Source organism: Coturnix japonica, chromosome Z (genome assembly GCF_054131305.1).
Source record: "Coturnix japonica strain WE chromosome Z, WE-NBRP24, whole genome shotgun sequence".
Classification (NCBI taxonomy): Eukaryota; Metazoa; Chordata; class Aves; order Galliformes; family Phasianidae; genus Coturnix; species Coturnix japonica.
In genome coordinates, this window is record NC_140702.1 from 54984282 (window position 1) to 55006595 (window position 22314).

Consider the following 22314-nt stretch of genomic DNA (forward strand, 5'->3'; position numbering starts at 1 on the left):
GCAGGACATGGGAGGTGGCATGGGGATAAGAGCAATGCTGAGCTGGATACTTTTGCAGAGGAAGTGGTATCTGGCACATGGTCCCTTTTCAAATGGGAACTGGCCTGGATTTTTGTCTTCTTTGTTTAAGCTGAGGACATGATGTCAGAATTTAAGCAGTGGAGAGGAACAGACAGTGGTAGGAAAAATATAAAGGGGGAAAAAGAGAGAAGAATTGGGTAGAGGTCATGGGAAAAGAAAAAAAAAAAAAAAAAAAAAAAGGGAAAGAACATCCAGTTTCCATTCCTTTCAAAAGCCAGAGAGATTTCTCCCTTTTTCACTGTCATATTTTTCTCATCACTTCCTAGCTATCAGCAGTGACAGCTTTGAAATAACTGTAAAAATAATTGAATTCTTCTATTTCAGTTGATCTGTTAAAGAAGGTGAAAGGGGGAGAGTTCTGTAGTTTTACTGTTAATAAATAAAAATAGCAAAATTAAGAAGTTAAGTTGGGATTACATAATTCCTTTCATAAATGAATTATCTTGGGAGAAATAAAAAGGAAGATCATTTTGATTTTCTTAATACAGTGAATTTCTTATGAATTGGGAAGATTTAAAACAAGATTTTAGGATGTCTGTTTTCTAACTGAGTTGTCCTGTAATAGAGCTTTACAATTTTTGTTAATCATCTTCTCTTTCAGTCCACTTTCCAAACACTGCAACTCTTTGCTGAGGCAGAAATCAATGTGCATAACACTGATTTGTTTATAATTGGAGAAAATGCCCTAACTGTAAGTGATGAATAATTAAATACATATATTTTTTATTTCTCTTACTGAATTAAACTGATTATATTAATTTCCAGTGTCATTTGGAAGTACATAGCAAATTTCAACCTCTTATGATGTATAACTATGTTGAACAAATGTATCCTTTTGGCTACATACAAACTTCCATATGTTACAAATATGTTTTAATTTCATCTGACTACTTCTTAAACCAGAGTTAAAATCTTCAGATTTTGAAAGGATCGTAGAAGTATCAGCAAAACTCAGTTAAAGACTTAGGAATCTGCATGAAGAGATCAAGCTTTGAACTTCTTTCTCTGACAGAATTAACTGTTGTAGATAAGTAAGCTCTGAGAAACATTTTAGCAAATCTGGTTTTTAATCTTTCTTCTATAACTGTACTTGGTTTGAAGCTGGCAGACAGATCTTTGAAGAACAAAGTGTAAGTTAGTACGGGAGTCAAATATCTGCAAGAATATGTAGTATAGTCCTTTCACAGGCAATGGAATATTTAGTTAAGTATGTACCAAGACAGTAAATGATTGATCTATCTCAAAGTGCTCATGAGATCATGTTTCGGTACTATTTTTGTCATTATTATATCATGGATAATTCTGTTTTTGCAAATAACCTCTAAAAAGATCCCTTAGTATCCAAGGAAACCTCTAATCCCAGAAGAAGGGAAAAATATATGTAGGTCTGTAAGTAATGCCATGATTTTGCAGAAAAATTACATTATTTGTATTTGAAGTGTGCTGAGTGTCTCTGTTTTGTGACATAGTATTTCTGCCAGAAGATGAAACTCGTTAACATAAAATACAAATATTCCACTTAATTGCACAGACTTTTTAGCTAGCTCATAGACTACTCTTGAGTGTGTATTCTTGTACAGCTGGAACATGATACTACCAAATTTGTATTTCCTGCACTGCTGTTGGTGATTTCAGAATTTAACTATTTCAGTGACAGGTTTTTTTTCTTTAAGTCGGTTGACAAACAAATGGTAGTTTTTCAGCCAACCTCTGAATTATCTGCAACTGAGACAGTGGATGAACAGACCATGAAAGTTATCCACATTATGTTCTGGAGATGTTTAGTCCCATCCTAACTTAACAGAATCCTGCCCTGTGAGAAGATTTGGCAAATGTGCCAGCTGGTAAAAGGGCGGTGTACCATACACTCTCCTAGGGCAAACAGTTCCCTTTGCCACCTCAGTCTTGGAGACAGCATCCAGAACTGAACACATAGCTTGGCAGGCCAGAAATTATGGCCACTCTCTGTTCCTTCACACTTCCTTTGGAATGGGACCATGCAGTGGCAATCTGAGTTTGTTTCCAACTTACACTGCTATTTTAGAAAAGCAGCTAGAGTTTTAGGATTCGTCCAACTTAGTATCTACATTAGATACAGTAATGTATCCATACAGTAGTTAGCACTCCTATAAACTCTTAGCAGCAGAAAGAATAGGTATATTTGAGGTGCAGTTAATCACATCACATAGGTGATTGCTAAAAATAGGTAAGGTGAATTATGCCCTAAAATAAGGTCTGTCTTTTTCCATTGGAAGCCAAGGGCCATGTTATAGATATAGCATTAGATGAGGTGAATTCCAACCAGGCAAACTCCACATAGATACGATACTGGCTTTTTAAAATCAGGATGGGTTGGATTGCCATGTAGTCAAATTAATTAATATTACCTTGTGATGTTATGTGGAGAAACTGCTTGATACTTTTGCGTAAAAGCTTTTAGATTCTTTCCACATTGGGAAGGACTGCCAACTGGAGGACAGAATGTTAACCTGCTATAATCATCATTAAAGCTGCTCTGTTAGAGAATACATAAAGCCAGCCTGCCTCAGTGAAATGAATACATAAAGCCACACCTAACACAGCAGTAGAGCTTTCCAGCAGAAATGACTTAAATCACTGAGATGTCAGCTCAGTGCAAGTTTCCCAGAAAGCTTAAGATTAAATTACACCAGACAAATGCACTGAGCGAGCAACCCTGAGAAAGTAAACTGACATGACTTCTTTTATCATGTTTCAGGAAGGAAAAAAAAAATAAAAATCTTCATGCTAAACACATGTCGTTCCAAAGATTTGACAGTTCATAAATACTACAGCAGTATCTCCCTGTGCCACTACATTATGTGAAACTAGATAGCTGGTCATACGGAATCCAACTAGATGGGGTATCACCTGAAAATGAACTTCCAGACACTGTATGCCGTTCTGTGAGCTCTCTGGTATTTCTTGGGACGCACAGATGTCCTAGAGGCACTCCTGTTTGACCCCTGTGTCTTATTGCAAATTCCTGAAGCTAACTCGGGAGAACTCAGATTAACACTAGAAGATCTAACGATTGTTTCTTATGGCTGCCTACTACAGAGAATGGAGTCTAAAAACACTCGGTTGAAAGTAGTCCTTCTCTAGCTGATGCAGCTGAAGTCTGTTTTGAGTAGATGCACCTGTAAGCGCAGCTATTCCCAGCCTGCATGTCAGTATCTCTGGTTTACCTAGTAGCAGGGTGTCCACACTCTGGGAGATAATTCTGAAAGTACTCCTGTTACTGGAAAGGCAGAAAGCTGACATGAAGAGATTGTTTCTGTGCCTGTTGTATATGGCCAAGAGCGATGGAGGGTCTCTAATATTTAAATGTTCAGTGCTACTGTGGTGCAAGCAAGTGCCTGTGGACCCCAGTGAAAAGGTTGCCATTGTCTGGTGTGTTCCATTCACTGATCTTGGCATACATCTGTTACAGTTATCCTTAATAAGTACTTGGTTTACAAATCTTGCTTTTCATGCTGTTAGTGATGTTAACCCCTACCACATCTCTCTGCTTTCAGATCCCAGTTACAATAATAAAGCCAGATGAGAAAGCTGAGATACCAATTGGTGTTGTGATTGGCAGTATATTGGCTGGACTCCTCTTGCTGTTAGCATTGGTTGCTGTTTTATGGAAAGTAAGTAGGTGTTTATATTCTTAAAAAGAAAAGCAGAAAGGGATAAGCGCATGTGGGCTGTTTTCTTTGGAACCTCTCTTCATTGGAACTGAACAAAACTGCATACGCAGTTTAGTAGTAAGAATAATACTGGATTGGCTTTCCAATCTTGATGGGAGCTTTTAAAATCAAAATTTGAAGTGAATCACCATAGATACGGGCAACATGAAAATGATAAATGTGCTGCCAGTGCCTTAAAATGAGGGCAACATCATTTTTGTCTCTTCCCCTGCCTCCTCCCACAGCTCACCAACTGTATTTTCAGTGGACAAGTCTGGGGAATAGAAGCAAGGAGACAATATATGCCAGACAGGCAAAAAGAACAGAGAAGGGTGACATCAAGTGATTTACAAAGGATACCTTGATAAGAGGGAAGGAAAAGCTTTTGTACATGCCAGAGCATTGGTTCTTGGGAGACCCTGGCACACCAAGACAGCCTAGATATCCCTGTGTCTTAGCAGGGAGACTGGCTGCTCAGTGCCACTATTTTAACATTTGTTGCCCCAGTCAGGAAATTAAGGCCCAGCTTCTTTCACTCTACAGTTAGGAATCATCTACAAATCAAACACTGCATGTGCGTGCATGCACACATAATGCATTTCTTCCATCATAGTATTTAGCCTAACCTAGAGATGTAAGTACTGATGACTGATTGTAACATGGTGTTATTTCCATACTCTTCACAGCTTGGCTTTTTCAAGAGACAGTATGAAAAAATGACACAGGATATAGAAGATATTGATGAAATTACAGAACTCACGAAAGACAAAGACTGAAGATGTATTATGTGGATAAAGAGAGATCTGAGCCACCAATAGAAATTGTGATCCAATCAGTTCTTCAGCTGGAGTGCCTTAAAGCTTAATAGCATTTAAACATTTTTAATTAAAGTGTTGGGTTTTTTTAATAGATGAAAATATTTTACAGATTCTGCTCTATTATAAGAGTAACTGCAGGACAGTTTGTTGGTTTTGTTTTTACAGAAGTGATTTATAGTGCTTTTTCTTGTATATTTTTGCCTTTCAAACAAACTTAGCCCTTAGAACTGGCAGGTCCGGAGTTTACAGTAATGTATTGTGCCAGCAACACTTCTCCTGATCCACTGCAGAGTGAAACAGAACAATTTATTTCAGATTATTGTGGAACAGCATCAGTTCGTAATTCAGTTGACAAGTACCATATGTGTAAAGGACACTTTCTATTAAGTTGATGATGAATGTGCGGTGAATACTGCTATACTGCTTCCAGACTGGGAGAAGAAAACTCATTTTTTCATTGACTAGCTCCATCCTTATTGTTTTACAGAAATTTGTACAAGCAAACCTTTGTCTTAACTAGTCTATGAAGTGGGAACTATGTAAGAAGACATCTATCTGCGTGCTACAGGGCAACTGGATGAGCATACTGTTCCAAAAGGCCACCATTTCCTCACACTAACATCACAAATTATCAAAGTACATGTAACTGCCTTCTGAATACTGTCTATGAGAAGAAAATAAGATTTTCATAACCACTTACAACATGTTCTCTGTCATGTTACGACTGGCTTTCAATTTCATCTGGAGAAGAACAATTGATACTGTTACGCAGGGCTTTATGTGCGTAGGCCACCTGACATCAGTTTAGCTTTTGACATAAATAGAGAACAGAGTCAAAATCTTGCCCTTAATTCTGTACTGGAAGATTTTGCAATAGTGAGAGCAGGAGGTGAGCTAAAGGGGATATGACTGAGGTGGTATGCACATGCTAGGACAGAAGACGGAGAAGATCCTGCAGGTCTTTTCCAACCTTGGTGATTCTATGATTCGAAGATAAACTGCACACTGCACTTGTTTCTCTAGCATCTCAGTGCCCTCCCAGAGACCAAAGTTCAGTGTGACCTACTTGTCGTTTTTTTATTTGGTTCTTTGTCTTCATGTCTTGAAGAAGTTAGCTTGTATTTTGCATAGTAAAGTACCGTAAAGCTCTGCAGGAACTCTGAACACAAGTTGGGTGTTTGCGTAAGTTACACAGCTCAAATTTACCACGTGCTGCCCAGTTTTAATGATAGATCAGTCAGAAGGCCCTGTAAGACTGGTAACAGTCAGGGGATTTGGCCTTCTGTCTGCCTTTCACTCTCATAGCTGGTGGTTACTTAAGTGCAGTTGTGACAGAAGACACATGTGTTGTCTTTATGGATGCTGCCACGTAACTAAAATTGCTTCCGACTTGATGTGATTTACTTGAAGAGTAAAACATTTAAATATGCCTGACACGGAACCTGAAGTTACATTTTCTCTCCCCAGAAACTAGTTTGTAAATACAGTTAGGCACTTTTGGAATTATTTTCCAAGGGACATTTAAAAAACTACATTTGAGCATGTTTGGAAGTTTTATTCAGTCTTCTTTTTGAATCACTAAAGATTAATCAGTCATGAGCCAATCATCTCTTTGGCAAATAACAGCTTCATCTGCAGTGACAGCTGGATTGTTCTCAGTATAATTGTATGTGTTTTGGATTTATTTTGTATCTGTTGGAGGTTACACATTTGTTCAGTGTTTTTTCTTCAGCGTTCTGAGAAACAGTCTGGATTCTGATCTCCACTGTCAGACAAGATTGTTGCCATTAGCTGAGTTTGTGACCAAAACAATTATTTTAAAATTTAAAAAAAAAAAAAAAAAAAAAAAAAAAGCCATTGTTCAAACCTAAAGAATGTGGTCCTGACTTATAGTTATGAACCCTACAAGAAAATGCTCCAAAAGTAAAGATAAAAATTTGTCTCAATTACTGTATGAAGTCATAAGGAAGAAAACAAAATCCTACACCTACATGTGTGAGAAATTTCTACATAACCAGGATCATAAAATAGGCCATAGGAGGAATTTCACAACAAAGCAGACTAGTATATATCATCTCTCATGCTGCTGTACTAGAAATGGTGTAGGCAGTGAGCCAGACTTTCTTCTTCAACCACAGGTATGAAATACAGGTCAATATCTGATACCCAACATCTTGCTTATTTAACAGTTCATTAATAGGACAGTGGTCATTCAGTTCACCAGTCTACATTGGGTTTTATTTTGTCCTCTCAGTCCTGGGAATAATACTTGCCCTGAAATAAAGGGAAGGCATAGCAATGTGTAAGGTTTTCTATCCTAATCACTTCAAGTTACTAGTTTTATTTTTTCTTTCATGATTAGTACTTAAATGGCTAGTTCAGTTTTTGTTATGGGTGACTTTACTGCACTTTTAAGTTAAGTTGGCACAGCCACAAATAATGCTGGAAATATAATGTATATTTTGTATTGTGGATTTTTTTAGTTTTACTTTTTTAAAAAACAAAAAAAAAGCATGTTGCAAATGAAATAATACTCAAAATGTTGGACTTCGGCATGTACTTCTGTTTGTGCTTGCAGCAGAGAAGTCAGGAACTCACTCAACAATCTCAAGTTGTATCTGATCTTAGTCTTGAATCTAGCTGCTGACTTCTTGAAGTATTAGAATCAAGTCTAAACTCAGAGTTTCACATGAGACTACATGTAGATTTGGGATGGAAAAGAGAGTTTATAAGCAAACAGACTTCTGAAAACTAGTGTGTAAGCTCTCTGGGAGCAGGGACTGTATCTCTGTGGTGCCTACCTGAAGGCCTAGTAGCATTATTATAATAAAAACAAGAATACTGCTGGACACAGACTCATTTTTTTTATACAACAACTTAAAGAAAGAGATGCTACCGAAAAAGCACTGTATAAAATGGGCTCAAGTATATCATTATTCCAGTAGCACACAGCAAAGAACCCTAAGATGATGACTCTGTGCGGTACACAAAGAAGCTGCACTGAAAATCTTGTAGATTATAGGTACGAGAATTAGACAACCAGTACACTATTTTGTACTACCAATCAGTTCACATTAGCACAATACATCTATATTTTGATAGCTCTGAGTGCTGCTACATTACCAGGGCCAGGCCTTCCCATATGCATGTGATTATTTTCTATGGCATCTAAAATTACACTGTATTCTGCCAGCGCTGTGTCTTGTGCCTATATGCTTTATGGCTACAAGCCTTAAAATTCCCATAAAACAGAATCAAATGTTTCTAATCTTAAAGCACAACATTTTGTCACTCACCATATTTTGGTGTTTAGTATAATTGAAAACCAGCTCCCTTTTCTACTAACTTGCATGTATGATCTTTTATATACAAAACTGGCTCATAACAGAACCTTGCACATTAAATAAATGGTACAAATATGAAATCTATAGTTAACTACATCAACTTTTTGTTACCTTAACAGGTAATAAAGTGTACATAATTCCCACAACCTCAGGAAAGCCAACTCCTATCTTTTCAATCAACCTTCGTGCCTTCAATTATTCATTTTTCATAGGCAATCTCAGGCCTTGATGTGCTAGTTTTAAAAACTATTTACCTCTTTCCCTCAAAGAAGCAGGAATCAAACTTTTAAAACAGAATTGCTACCAAAATCTATAAGGATGCTAATTTTTGTAATGTGATTCATATTATAAGACTGTGGTTTGTTGGTTGGTTTTCTGGACCAAGAAAATCACAGTCCTAAGATATTAAAAGAAACACTTCTCATTTGTAGTCATCCACCTGTTTTTAACTCTTCATGTACCTCTGCAAGACAGCACTTAATGGAAAAGCTCAAAACTGAATTTTCAGAGCTTACAGCAGAGCTACTTTCATTATACTTCATTAACAGTTTAAGTAGTACTCGAAGAGCTTACAAACAGAAGGAAGACTGACTTTTTACATGGATAGTGATAGGACAAAGGGAAATAGCTTTAAACTAAACGGGATGATTTAATCAGATGTTAGGCAAAAATTCTTCCCTCAGAGCATGGCGAGGCACTGGCACAGGCAAGTTAACTGATGCCCCATTTCTGGAGATGCTCAAGGCCCCAAGTTGGACACAGTCCTGGGCAACCTGATTTGGTGGGTGGGAATCCTGCCCATGGCAGGGGAGTTGAATTAGAGGGTCTCTAAGGACCCTTGCAACCTAAATCCTCCTATGATTCTATGATTAGATAGTCTGGGAAGAAGAAATTCCCTGAACAGCTACAGGCAAAGCAAGCTGTAAGAAACGACAGTTTAAACTAAACTTGAGTATCTTAAAGACCACATTACTGAGTACAACAGCAGTAGTTTCATGGATTACAGAGGTGAGCACCTGTATTTTGCAGCAGATGGAGCCCAGCACAGTGTGGCTGTGCTCCCAGGCGGCTGCCCGCACACACATCTGTCCCTCTGCTGCCATCTCCTGGGTAGGTGCCTCTTCCATCAGTTACATTTTCACATTGCGTTTTCACAATATCTATCATTCTGAGCTTCTCTTGTGATCAGAACGAAATGAAAGGTTTTGATGGAGGAAACTTAAACTTATGCAATGCTGATGTACAGACAAAGGGAATAGTCTATTTAAATATTGCCAGTCAAATCCAAGACTTTTCAGAAGCCGAGCTGTCATTCTGAAGACACGTTCTTTACTCCTCTGCATACACTTTGACATGCAGGTCACTACACAAGTCACAGATTTACCCTCTGGTTTACAGTGTCTGTTGCCAGGAACATCCATCTCTCCCAACAGCCCCATTTCTACAGCACTCTGTGACACAGCTGGAAGAGCAGCAGTGAAGTAGGATTACCTTCACTTATAGCCAAATCAGAAAAAAAGCTGCACTCATCCCAGAAAACAAGGTTTGCACTGGCACTGCTCCATTGACCAACTCACAGTCATCAGAACACTAGGTAGTTTTCACCCAGCAGCCTACTTCTGTGAAACAAGGACATGTGCAGCCACATCTTTCCCTCACATGCAGTCAAACAGCTGAAGTTCATCCCCAGGCCTGGAAATTTGGAAGCAGTTCTGGGTTGCTCTAGACATAGCCTCAGGCAACTATCTTAGAGTAAGAGTAATTTGCCATCTTAAAATAATTTCTTCCTAGCAGAGAATGTAGCACTACAGAAGGAGCCTTAACGAAGAGCTCAGGGTATGTATTTACATTTAAGTGAGATACATTTTACCTCTATGCACATCATCTCTCCTAGAGGCTTTTCCACTTTGCTTTCAGATGCCAGCAGAAGAACCCAAAGTTACACAATACTGATGCATCATTGTTCCAGAACAAAGCAGTACTTGCCTCATGCACAGCTAGGGACACAAAATGACATTTCATTGTTTTGACCATGGCAGCATACACACATTGTAGCACTCAGCTGTGACTCAGTACAGCATCTCTTCCATTCATTGTTCCTGGTCACTGCAGGGAAGTACACCATTATTCTTTCTCTTCTTTTCTGCACCCTACTTCCCAGCTGCATTGCTGAAGGAGAAGGTGCACTTAAGGTCACCCTGGACAAATCCTCAAAGAGATTGAAGCACCAGAGAAGTACTAAGGCAACAGCGTGATTACACAGGAATTGCCCTCAATCACTGGACTTGATGATCTTGAATATTTTCTACAACCTAGATCATCCTAAGGTTTTCTGAATCCAAGCACATTTTAACTCTTCTACATATCAGTCTTCTGCATCAAAGCACAGCTTGAGCACGTAAGAACTGTACAGGCTTTACTTCTTTCATGAACCTTACATCACAAGGCAAGCTAGCCATTTGCTTGAAATTAACCACTTGGATGGTAACACCAAACAAATTAAAGTGCAAAAACACATACAAACACACATACAAAACCCAAAAAACACTGGAAATTGTTTGTGTATTTGATTGTTTTTTATTGATTTGGGGTTTAATTTTTTCTTTTGTGTGTGTTTTTTCAAGGTTTTTTGTTTGTTTGTTTTGTTAAGAACAAAAATAATCACTTGTCTGAAGAAGTGATCTGTAGTCAGGATTCCATACAATTCCCAGCAAAAATTATACCCAAATTAACAGAGGGCTTCTCTCCAACATCCATGCAACCTTTAACTTGTTCAGCCCTGCCTAGCTAATAGAGCCCACATGGTTTGGAAGCTGTGTACATACATGCATACAAGGAGCAGCTGCTGCCCTGCAGAGGAAGAACTCACTTCCATTGAGAGAAAGTGCAGCACTACGCTATAAAACTTAAACCAGTTTAACCACTCCTTTACCTGAAGTTGTGTGTTTTTTCTGGGGTTTAGGTTACCTAGTACAGTAACCATCACTAAACATTAAAAATGACTGACATCACTGGGGAAGAAAATCACTGCCTATTTTTCCAGTTTCATTTTGTGCTGCTAGCAACTGCGAAAGTTTCTACTGCAAACATAATGAAACAGATTTATAAAGCTGAGGCTTAAGTATTATGTTATGAAATGATATATAAGCTTCAGCAAATGGTTTTACTTAATTTCATTCCCCTTTTCTTAGAATACCTATCTTTTCTACCTCAATAACAATTAGCTAAATCTGCCGTTTGTCATCAGTAAAAATACCATACATGACAGCACCTTGAACTTTTAGCATCTACCATGTTTTATGGTACAGAATGGTAATATAAAGAAACCTGACCTAATCAGATAAGCAGCCTATTGCCTACAGTGAAAGAACAGGCATATTATGTCTGTCCTTTTCTCTTACACTGTAAAACATAAGAAAAGCTATTAAAAATGTAAATATGAATTTAAAGGCATACATAAAGCTATGAACTCTTTGCAACTTGCGTATACAACAGATTTAACTTTTCTTTGAACAACTAATCCATTCTGATGACTTTGCATCCTAACTTGTCTAAAGTCAAACTATTAAAGCTATTTAAACTTATGGATTTTTTTTTTCTGCAGACCCACAAAATTACGCAGTCAAAAAAAGTCCTTCAAAATCAATCATGTCTAGACATCGTTAGTTAAGTACAGGTTTATGTGCTATTGCTAATGCAAGCTTGTTGCCAAGAGAGTATTAAATCTAATTTTGAATCAAGGTCAGTTCATACATCTTTAATGCAAAGGACTTGTAATACCAGCTGCATGTTTCTGTGAGACACAGCTACTGGAAAGCAACCACTACCAAGAAGTTAACTACACCGTGGCAAAGTTTATATTTTCTTCTTTGTCTGCACAGAGAAGAAAAAACTGTTAACCTACTTCAAGATGCTTTCATGTTGCAAGAATGTCAAAATAGCATAAAGTGTGCAAACTGACTCATTCATATAAAATTAAAATCAGGATTATTTTTTAAGACTTAAAAAAAAAATTCCAATTGTCTTGTTGTAACCTCCCATTAAAACAGCAAACAAAGACTACAAACACAGAAGCACTAAAACAGTATATATCACTGAGGACTAAATGTCTTGCAACCATGAATCTTAGGAAAGATAGTTTTAATAACTGACTCCATGTTAAAAACTACAGAAAGATTATTTCAAAGGACTTGAAAATCCCAGCTATTGCTCATTAATGTCATACAGTCCTAAATATATTATTGAGACTGAAATGCCCATTACAACTACTTAAAATCATATAGATTTTATGTAAGAACAACTCAAAGCTAAAGCAGAATGCTCATTAGGTGCAATAACACTTTATTTATAAGAGTACAGTCATTTTTCTGAATTTGTCCAAAAGCATTCCTTGTTTTCTTTCCAAGAATACTCATCTTCATAAATCTCCTGTGAATACAAACAAAGAAAGGGAAATATTGTAGGAGTCTGCTTCATACAGTCACAAGCCAGGACAACACCTCAACAGTCATCTTGCTATTATTTGCTGACCATGTCAGGACTACACTGCACTTAGCTGGCAACCAGAAAAGGGGGGTCATCTTTAGAAAACACTGACTTACATGTAGGCAGATGCTGAACCTGGAGCTGAACACATTACATTTAGAAGGCCTCATCTATGCTGAAGTCACTTAAGGAAACAAATCTAGAAGAAAGGATGCAGAAGCTGTATAGTACATAGCACTTGTGTTCTAAACACTACCATCATTTTTAGGAATTAGAGTATTTAAATGTTTAGAAAATGTCAGGTTTTTTTTTTTGTTTGTTTGTTTGTTTTTAAAAAAAAGTGACAGCAATAGTAAAAATACAGTATCACATCTTTAGGACAGACTGGACTACACAATAGCAGCCCAGTCCCAAGTAGCAAATTCAGCAAGATTGTGAGTCCAATTATTCTTTCTGGAATCATAAAACTTCATTCTCCTCAAGGAAATGTCAGAAAAGCAATGATGCTTAAGACAGTGCTCTACACTGAGCAACAAGTCAGAGAACTACTGTTACTACATGTCAAGTTTGGTCTGCAAGAGAAGACAGAGGTAACGTTCATTAATTGCAGGCATTGCTGTGGTTATGCAACATGGCTCCTTCTAGACTTAGGCTGCACTTTTACACACATTGTATCTCCATATAAGCTTTGGGACCACTGAATAGTCCTTCACTGTGTGCTGTTACCGTGTGTATGCGTACTGCTGCATAATGCTTTGTGCTTATGAACAGCCATAAAGATGAGAGAAAAATAGAAAGAAATACTGCTTTTACAAACTGCAATGGCATCCAAGAGACACATTCTAAGTTCTTCCACTAATCTATGCTGAACTGAACGTTGCCACTCAGAAGAGATGAGCTCAAGAATCCTCCACTCTGACCCCAGGAAGGTGTTGAGAGGAAGTGCAGCTGGAAGGCATAAGCAAGGGAGGGTCTTCCCAGTGCCTGAATGCCATATACAGGCCTGGTTGCATTAAAGTAAATTCAATGGTGCTAGCAGAAATTATCTCTTTAGAAGCAACTGCTGCTCATAACAGTACAGCTCCTTCCCTAAGAGCCAGCAGCAGCCTCCAGTCCAGCTATCTAAGATCCTTGTACAGGCTAGAACCAAATTTGTCCCAGACATACCTTTTTCCATATTGGGACAAACGCTTTTAAAGTGTTGATGCAGTATGTTACAGCTTCAAGGGATTCTGCTCTGTGTGGCGATGAGACTGCAATCATTACACTTGCCTCTGTTACTGGAACCACTCTAGAGAGAGAGGAACAACAGAAGCTTTAGCTAATGCTTAACATCTAGAGTGCCCAAAAGTTGTAGCCATGGCACACTATTATTCTGGCCACATGCTCTCCTGACTCATTCACACTGAGTAAGTGTCAAGCCATGTCCAAAAGCTTATGCACATTTAAACAGAAAGAAAACCACAACCAAAATCAGCATCAGATGTAGGAATTCCATGTTTTAAAATAAATAAAACCACCAGTCATAGGCTTTTTTTTTTTTTTTTTCCCTACTCCTTCTTCTTTTTTAAAAAATAAGTCTATGGAATTAGAAGATGAAAATTACTATCTTGCAACAAAGGAAGCTCTCTGGAAACTGTGCTCAATAATGAACAATAACTGGTCTGGAACAGGAAGCTAACCAAAAATCCCAGAGATTCTTATGCAAACTGAGACGATATGTGAAAAAAAGATATTATGCATCTCAAAGTAAACAGATTTTGCAACAAAATTTTAGTTTTATCAAATGTTGACTACAAAGCAAGTTTCTTTTCCTATTTGGTGGGTCATTCTTACCAAGCCAAGCTAACAGATGTTGCACAAAGTTTTATACTACCCCTCACAAGGTCACTATTTCCAAAAGCTGCCTCCCAACCCTTCCTACATAGTAAGACTCCATTAGCAAACAGCTCAGAAAAAATCTAAGCTTCAGTACTCTGAGTTGCTATTCAAAGAGAATTAATTTCTCTCTCTGTTGACTATAGAAGAAATCCAAAGAAACTACCCCTCAGAGTTAATATTAACCTTTGTGATCACGTTCAAAGTTCTTCCTGTTGGGCAAGGGGGTGGGAAAGAAACAAATATTTGCAACACACAACACAAATCCTGCAAATTTCAGCCAGAAATCTGATGAACATTGAGGGCTTAGGACTATGTTAAACCATTCACTGGTTTACATCCAATAAAAAAATGTGTATCCAATGCAAGGAATAAGAGATATTCTTACAAGCATGACTGGCAATTACCATGCCTCTCTTTCAACTTCATATTCTAACATCTTAAGTTCCATTACTTAGATCTGACAGAAAAAAAGAAGCGACATTTTGCAGAAGTGGAAGAGAACTTCACAAACATAATGGCCTTTTCCTGCAAGGAAATCTTGATCTCTTTTCCCCACTCTTAAACCATTACAATAGGACAGAGGTTCCTGATGACTTAATGTAGATTCCAGCAAATACTACTAAATAAATATTTTGAAAAATAAGACTTTATTTCTGAAACATAGTTCCTTACTGACAGCATGATACAGTAGCAAGCTTTGATGCACTACAGTTTTCATAGACTCCTGCATAACCTTCAAGTACGTAAGCATCACACAAGGATTAATATACCATTTGAAGAATAATGTGGTCTATTTATACATACCCAAGTCTGTGATGCATCGCAATATGTCTGACTGATGGCCACTTCTGTCTAACATCTCTGCAGATTTTCTTTATTTCCATCTCTGCCATTGAAGTATATGCTTCATACTCTAAGCGAACCACTTTTTTCCCTTCAAAATTATTTCTCGTAGTACCTAAACACAAATAAGTTATAAAAAGAAAGCAAGAGTGAAAAGAGTAAAACTCAGGACCTCCCTCTGAGGCCAAGGATAGTACTCGAAACACAAATGACTTCCTCTAGTTAAGGCTATGTAAGGAGATTCTTCAAACAAGAGAAATCTTTAATATACGAGGAATAATTCAGCGTAGAGATTACAAAAATACACTGTCTGTAATGCTCAAAGCTGGAACATCTTTTATGTTAATTTAAGTGCTTAGTACTCAGAAGCCCACAGGTACTCAAGTTTGAGCAAAGAAAGGGTTTGAAGATTCATACCATGTATTTTAAACTCACGTTGGAGCCAGCAGACTCAACCTGCACCAGCCCATTGGTAGAACAAGACTTTTTCTTCAACCAATTTCTGAATTGCAGAAGTTTTCACACAGGTGAGTACTTGTGTTTTATTGCAGAACCTCTACTTTCCACCTTGAATAAACTCTGACCAGGGGAACAGTAGAGTAACTTACAAGCAGGACTGTCTTCCAGCACTACTGTTCCGTTCAGTCCTAGCACAGCCACACCAGCAGGGAAGCTTCTCACCACTCAGTTGCAATGCAACTGTTTAAGAGTTGCCGTGGTCTTGTTCTAAATAATTCCGAATGAGTCTTCTAAATGTCCTGGGCTCAGTCCAGAAATTTATTTATTTGAGAAGCACGAGTTTGGGGTGTGGGACAAGCTGGGTTCCATTTATTAGACTATTAACACATCCAGAGATCCAGCTCTGAAACATTAAACTCACCAATGAACAGAGACACTGCCCCACAGCATGGTGAAATGACCAGTTCTGACACTTCATCTACAGACAGCTTTTCAGACTTGAGCTTGATAAAATCTTTTGGCACATCCTCTCTTTCATCCATGGCTCCCTAGAAGGGCTAAAACCAAACAGATTCTGTAGTTGTTTTTGGCAGTACTAACATTTGCCAACTGCCTTTTATCCCATACTGATGCCCCAAATTATTCAGAAAACATGTACAATCTTCTTACTCATCCCAAGAGACCAGTCCTCATGGCAAATTCACTTCTCAGCAGACTTGCTGAGAGAATATTAAGTGCAAATACCATGGGAAGATCTCTTTCTAATGCAGATGGGCTCCTGCCTTGCAGGAAAGTCTGGTGCATTAGGACAAAACAAAAACTAGTTCAAGGTTCAGCTCAACAGCACAATCTACAAGCACAAACCACTTGTTAGCAAATTTGTGGTAACCCTGTCAGCCTATTCTTTCAGTCTTATCCTATAATCAATCACAGTTTAAACTAGAGATTTTTGCAATTAATTCAAAGTTTAATATGCTCTCCAGGACATCCAAGTTTTCATCCTATCAGCCTGTTTCAATGGCACTAGTGCCACTTCTAAATGTTTTGTGTAGACATCAGTTACCAGTTCATCTATAGAATGAAGAGGAATATAAGTGGACTGAGAAGCAACAGTAGAATAAGCTACACTGGAAAGCACGAATCTGTGCTAGGGACACTTGACCACTTGACAGCAAAAAAGAAAAAAGAAAAAAATGAATTTTTGTTGTTGTTGTTGTTTTAAATCATCAATTAATTCTTCTTCTGTATCATCCTATCTGTTAAAAAGTGGCAGGACATTTTTCATTATCTTCTTACTTACGCAAGCTGGATATCTACTGACAGCCAGAAAGAAACTACCAAAGCATAATAAAACCTAAAAAAAAAAAAAAAACAATGCCTGACCTCATTGTCAATTTGATTCCATTTACTTATGTGCGCTAATCGTTTATTCAAGCAACAGCTTATAATTTCTGGTCAGCACAACAATTCTCTCCAGCAGGAAACACAACTTATGCTCTCTCCAAAGAGTACCAGATGTAGACGGGGATAACTGCACACCAGATCTCAGGATCTAAACAGAAAAATATTATAGGAAGACTGTACAGAATCCATCAGATAATTTAACATAGGATGATCCTCCACAGGATGTGAAGCAAGAAGTGATACCTACCTAACAGAGCTTGCACAGGTTCAGCCTCCACTAATTGGCGGGATGATGGCAACTTCGTCTCCTGTCTGCAGGACCAGAAGCTGATCTCCAAGAAGCACGTACTCCTGCTGAACAGCAAAAACCACTTGATCCCGGATGACAGCAAGCCTGAGGGGATTGGAGAGAACACAGACAGGTTTCTAAATAGTGTTTACATTCAACCATGAGACTTCATTAAACAACAAACTGATACACACACTAGGGCAGCTGAGGTAAATGCTGCTGAGATTTAGGTAACTCTCTTCTAATTCTAAAAATCATAGGATCATAGAATATCCTGAGTTAGATTGGATCGATAAGAATCATCAAGTCCAACTCCTAGCTCCAAGTAAGATCACCCAAAAATCAGACCATGTGACTGAGTGCATTGTCCAGATGCTTCTCAAACTACAGCAAGCTCAGTGCTACAATGACCTCACTGGGTATCCTGCTCCAGTACCCAACCACCCTCTCCAGGAAGAAGCTTTTCCCAATACGAACATCCTCTGTCACAGTTTCATGCCAGTTCTCTCAGGTCCTGTCACTGCCTCCAGAGAAAAAACACCATATATTATAAGCACCCACCTCCTGCTCATTAATTTTTTTCTTGGAGCTATGGAGAAATTGATTAAGTATAATTTTCAAAAGTCAGGGTTTGTCACTGGATTTTGTCAAGAATCAACCAACATAAGCTGGACTCACTTCAGAAGCTTCTAATTAACTAGGTAACTCAAGAGCATACAAACTATCTGATATAGGATTAAAAGAAAATGTTCCCCCAGTTCTGTGTGGCTGCACTGCACAGCAATTTTGTCAAAAAGACCATCCCTCAACACTTTTTGTTTTTTAAGATCTCATGAAGACTCAGTGTTTCTCTTGTAGTTTAACCTCAAAAAAGCTTTTGGTCTTTTGTACTTACAGATCTGAAGTCTGCTACAAACAAGGGTGACAACATTGCTAAGAAGGCAGACAGGATCTGTTTTTCTGCAGATTCTGTGTATATCTGTTGGCCTTCACATCTGTGAGATGTTGGTGTGAGAGTCTACAGCTCTGGATACCATGGAATAAGGGTTTGCTTTCACAACAAAGCACAGTCACACAGAGAGTATGAGGACAGCACCATTGAGACACCAGAAAATCATGCCAACATTTTACTTCAGCAGATGAAGCATAATAACTGTATTGTTTGAGAGTACAGAATCTGGCACAGACAGTGGAGAGCTGCATTGCCTAGAAACAAGCAGGCATGCCAAAAGCATACATGTAAAATTCAACTTATTTCCTACCAGCCTGCTAGACAAAAGTAGGCAAGGCACTGTCTGAGCAACAATCAGTAGCACTGACTTGGAGGAAACACTGAAGGGAGGGACTGTACGAAAGTAAGGCAAGTCACTAAACAACAGACTACAACTACGGAACTGAAGTGTCCATTAAAGGGATGGGTTCTAATTAATGTCACTTGCAAGTTAATTCATTGGGGAAAACGGGTGGAACAGAAGAGCATTGTCAAGCATGCTCAAGTTGCAGTTTGAATATCCATTAGCAATGTGAATAGAAATCTGTGGTCAGTGTCCTACAATTATGTTGAGTTTTTCCAGAAAAGCCAGGAACAGAAGCATTTTCCAAGAAGGCCACTGTGAAGTGCATGTGCACATACAAAATGTAGTCCTCTTTCACAACAGGGTGAAGCTGATGAACTATGGTAAACCATCAAAGGTGCTACTGCTTCTGATACCTAAAGAATAATATGTTGCAATGTAAAATACACCCATTCCTTACTGCTTCCTCCAATAAAACTCAGTTAGAGCTTCTACTTCAGAAACAGTTGGTATTGCTAAATTTTCTTTTTTTTTTTTTTTCTCTCATAACCTTTGAGCTTGAGCACAGAAGTGCTGAGCATAAAGGAAGACTTTGGAACAGCTAAAACTATGGAAATCCTGATGCATTCAGCACTAAATCCTAACCTCTGTTATGCCTTATATTTTTACTCTTTTTGACCAAATGATGCTACAGCTTTATGCATCTGATTTATTGTTAGCAGGCCCCAGCACACTCCTCAAACTTAACCAATGAGAGCACTCCTGCTGCCACCCCCAAAAAACAGGACAAGACTCCCTGTGAAATGCAATCAAGAGTGCCCTTTTTTCCCCAACCAAAAGGGGAAAACAGCTGAGCCTATTTCTTGTGTAAAGGTTGTTGGGTAGGAAGCTTGGGCAAGGGCCTCAGTTCCCTTCTTCACCAGCCTTCCAGAGACTGCCATTAACTCCTATTACAGCCCAGAGTACAGTTAGAGGTAACTAATTGTAGTTAGTTCATTAACACCTGCTTACGATCAGAACTTATTTTACTGCTGTGGTTGGGCCAGATCCCTTCCTGGGACACCTGGCCTTCCCTGCAGACATTCCGACAGATGACGCTTTCTTTCTTTAGGCAGAATGACTCCACAGAGGCTCTCTTGGACAACAGGATGCAAGTCTTAGACCTCTCTGAAACCCAGCTGTGGGGTAAGTTTACTGGATTTAGCCTTTTTAGTGTAGACGTAAAGCCACAGTATTTGCAACTGGCTCACAGCCAAAACGCTCACTGGAGTTTACAGCATGAAGATAAGCTCACTGCTGTTATTATACCAAACTGCTGCTGCGCCTTGTAGCTCGAGCCACTTTGCTTCTCAAAGTAAAATAAAATAAAGATCCACCACCCCAAGAACGTTAGGCTGTATGCACCGCCTGTATGCAGCGCCTTCCCCGATACCTGGGATGAATCTTAACAATCTCTTCCCAGAGCTGCAGGGAGGTGATCCGCTGCGGCACGCAGACACTCTCGGAGCGCAGCCCCGCCAGCTCCGCGCTCCTGGCAAAGTACAGCACGGTGACCTGGGGACGACAGGGGGAAGGGACGTTTCTATAGGCGAGCGTGGACCCGCGCCTACTGCAGGCGGCTCCGCGAGACGCTGCTACCGCGGGGACAGAGAAGGCCCCGGCTGGAGACCAGTCGGGTGCCCGAGGCCCTGTCGCCCCGCACCCCGCAGCACTCACCTGGCTGCTCATGGAGCCGCCGTCCCCAGCCGGGCACCCTCGGCCTCCCGGCGGCCTCCGCGCCCGGACCTGGCCCGCCCCTTGCGGCCTGCGGCTGCGGCGCGGCCCCGGTGCCGGCCCCAGGCGTTGGGCAGGGCTGGGCCTTACCGGCTGTGGGCTCTGCGTAGCGGTGTTAGGCAGGGCTGCGTTTAGGGGAGCCCGGTTTGGGAAGGCCTGTAGCTCTCGGAACAGATCTTTAAAAAGCAGATTTTGAGATGGGTGCAGCCTTTGCAAAGCAAGACTGTTTTCTACAAGTGGTTGCAGATGTTCAGTGCATGGAACTTGTCATACGTCACACATGTGTCATAGGTATACCTAATATTACAAAGCCCAAAATCTATTAAAACATTGTTAAAACCTTTCAGGAGTACAAAGGTTTCAGTGAATTTTGGAAAGGGTCCAGAGTAGGGCCACGAAGATGATCAGGGAGCTGGAGCACCTCCCCTATGAGGACAGGCTGAGGGAGTTGGGTTTGTTAAGCCTGGAGAAGGTTGCGGGGTGACCTCATTGCAGCCTTTCAGTACCTGAAGGGAACTTACTCCCAGGAGGGGAGTAAACTCTTCGAAAGGGCTGACAATAGCAGGACTAGGGGAAATGGTTTTAAGTTAAATGAGGGAAGATTTAGGTTGGATGTTAGGGGGAAGTTCTTTACTAGGAGAGTGGTTAGGCCCTGGAACAGGCTGCCCAGGGAGGTTGTGGATGCCCCGTTCTTGGAGATGTTCAAGACCAGGTTGGACGGGGCCCTGGGCAACCTGATATAGTAAAGGTGTATGTTTGGTGGCCCTGCCAGGCAGGGGGGTTGGAACTACATGATCCTTGAGGTCCCTTCCAACCCGGGTCATTCTGTGATTCTGTGATTCAGTGGCACAGTATCACCTGTCTCCCCATATCACCTGCTTCTCTGTGGACAGCTGTGGGCCTTCAGCCATTGCTCTTCTGGGAGGAATGTGAGCTGGTGATGAGCAGTTGGGGAGCAGAGGACAGCACAGCAGGATACATGACAGGGAGACCTTGGCAGTGGTTCTAGTAGTGCAGCTGTGCCCCCAGTTCCTGCAGTCAGTGTTATTTCTGTACTTATCAGACCACACTTGTAACCCACTGGCTGGCAAGCAACTTCTTATCCCATCACACCAAACAGGGAAATCTGTAACTGCTGGTGATGACATGGAGCTTGCTGTGTGCCAACAGGTATCTGCAGTCTGGGCAGGTGGTGACATCCTGGCTAGCTACAAAGAAAAAAAAAAAAAATAATAATAATAATAATAATAATAATAAAATAAATAGTGTCCTATCATTCAAGATCACAGAGAATGGGAACAGACCTTCCTATATATAATTCTTGGCACCAGCTTATAAAGAGAGAGCAGTAGCGCAGTTTCCTACTGTGCAATGAAAGTTACTGTGATAACAAAGCTTTTCAAAAAGATGTGCAGCAGAAACACAACTGAACCCACAGAGTATGCATCTTGTACTTCTTAAACAGTACACCATGTCTTAATTCTCTGCGGTAAGGAACAAATGTGTTATTTTTTAAAGCTCTATTCTTTTGCTTGTGAGTGATTAACTACTGTTACAAACTGAACTCTGCATGTGTCAAGTAAATAAAAGGCTTGCTTTTTTATCTGGGCTGCGTAATATTGGATCTTTACATCTTAAACAAAACAGATAATTCTGACAAGGTGTGCACAACCTAGCCAATGGTTAGCAAGTGTCTGGCACATTTTTCCAGTGCAAAAGAAGTGTCATGGATGTCCTGTCCTCATAGTCAAGCAGATGAGTAGATGGGCTCAGCTGGAGCAAATTAGCATCTCAGTTCACAAAACAGTAAGCTCTGAATGATTTATTCTTAGAGCTGGAGATGGATTTGGAGTAAGGTCCACTATGGAATAAGGACAGAGCAGTTAGTTACAGATTGCATGTTTCTGGATTTTCCTTGTGTTCCAGCTAATGAATTGCCAAAGCCACTTT

At 39.7% G+C, this 22314-nt stretch overlaps 3 protein-coding genes across 6 annotated transcripts in view; 1 reads left to right on the plus strand and 2 right to left on the minus strand.

Annotated features, from left to right (window-relative positions):
• The window catches only part of ITGA2 (integrin subunit alpha 2), a 62452-nt gene extending 55012 nt beyond the window's left edge, over positions 1-7440 (plus strand). For both annotated transcript variants that reach the window (XM_015848698.3, XM_085528806.1), the window contains 3 exons: positions 683-772; positions 3618-3734; positions 4460-7440. In XM_015848698.3, the coding sequence (XP_015704184.1) occupies positions 683-772; positions 3618-3734; positions 4460-4549 (297 nt within the window). In that variant the 3' untranslated portion in view covers positions 4550-7440. The remainder of the gene's footprint in view (positions 1-682; positions 773-3617; positions 3735-4459) is intronic.
• Positions 7441-12259: 4819 nt separating this feature from the next.
• Positions 12260-16160, minus strand: LOC107305979 (molybdopterin synthase catalytic subunit). The gene is made up of 4 exons (XM_015848700.2): positions 16025-16160; positions 15106-15259; positions 13588-13711; positions 12260-12363 (listed from the first exon to the last, which is right to left on the minus strand). Exons 1-4 carry the CDS (start codon positions 16143-16145, stop codon positions 12295-12297), a joined length of 468 nt encoding a protein of 155 aa, XP_015704186.1. The 5' UTR covers positions 16146-16160; the 3' UTR covers positions 12260-12294.
• Positions 15951-20363, minus strand: LOC146754084 (molybdopterin synthase sulfur carrier subunit-like). Of its 3 annotated transcripts, XR_014939370.1 has the most exons (5): positions 20308-20363; positions 20024-20145; positions 17255-17401; positions 16904-16957; positions 15951-16160 (listed from the first exon to the last, which is right to left on the minus strand). XR_014939370.1 is itself a non-coding variant. In XM_085528808.1 (4 exons), the coding sequence occupies exons 1-3, from the start codon at positions 20317-20319 to the stop codon at positions 17275-17277; spliced, it is 261 nt and encodes an 86-aa protein (XP_085384934.1). In that variant the 5' UTR covers positions 20320-20363; the 3' UTR covers positions 15951-16160; positions 17255-17274. The 3 variants fall into 3 exon arrangements, 2 of the variants coding, with proteins under 2 accessions (XP_085384934.1, XP_085384933.1); XM_085528808.1 differs by lacking the exon at positions 16904-16957; XM_085528807.1 differs by lacking the exons at positions 15951-16160; positions 16904-16957 and adding an exon at positions 16994-17155.
• Between the last annotated feature and the right edge of the window lie 1951 nt (positions 20364-22314).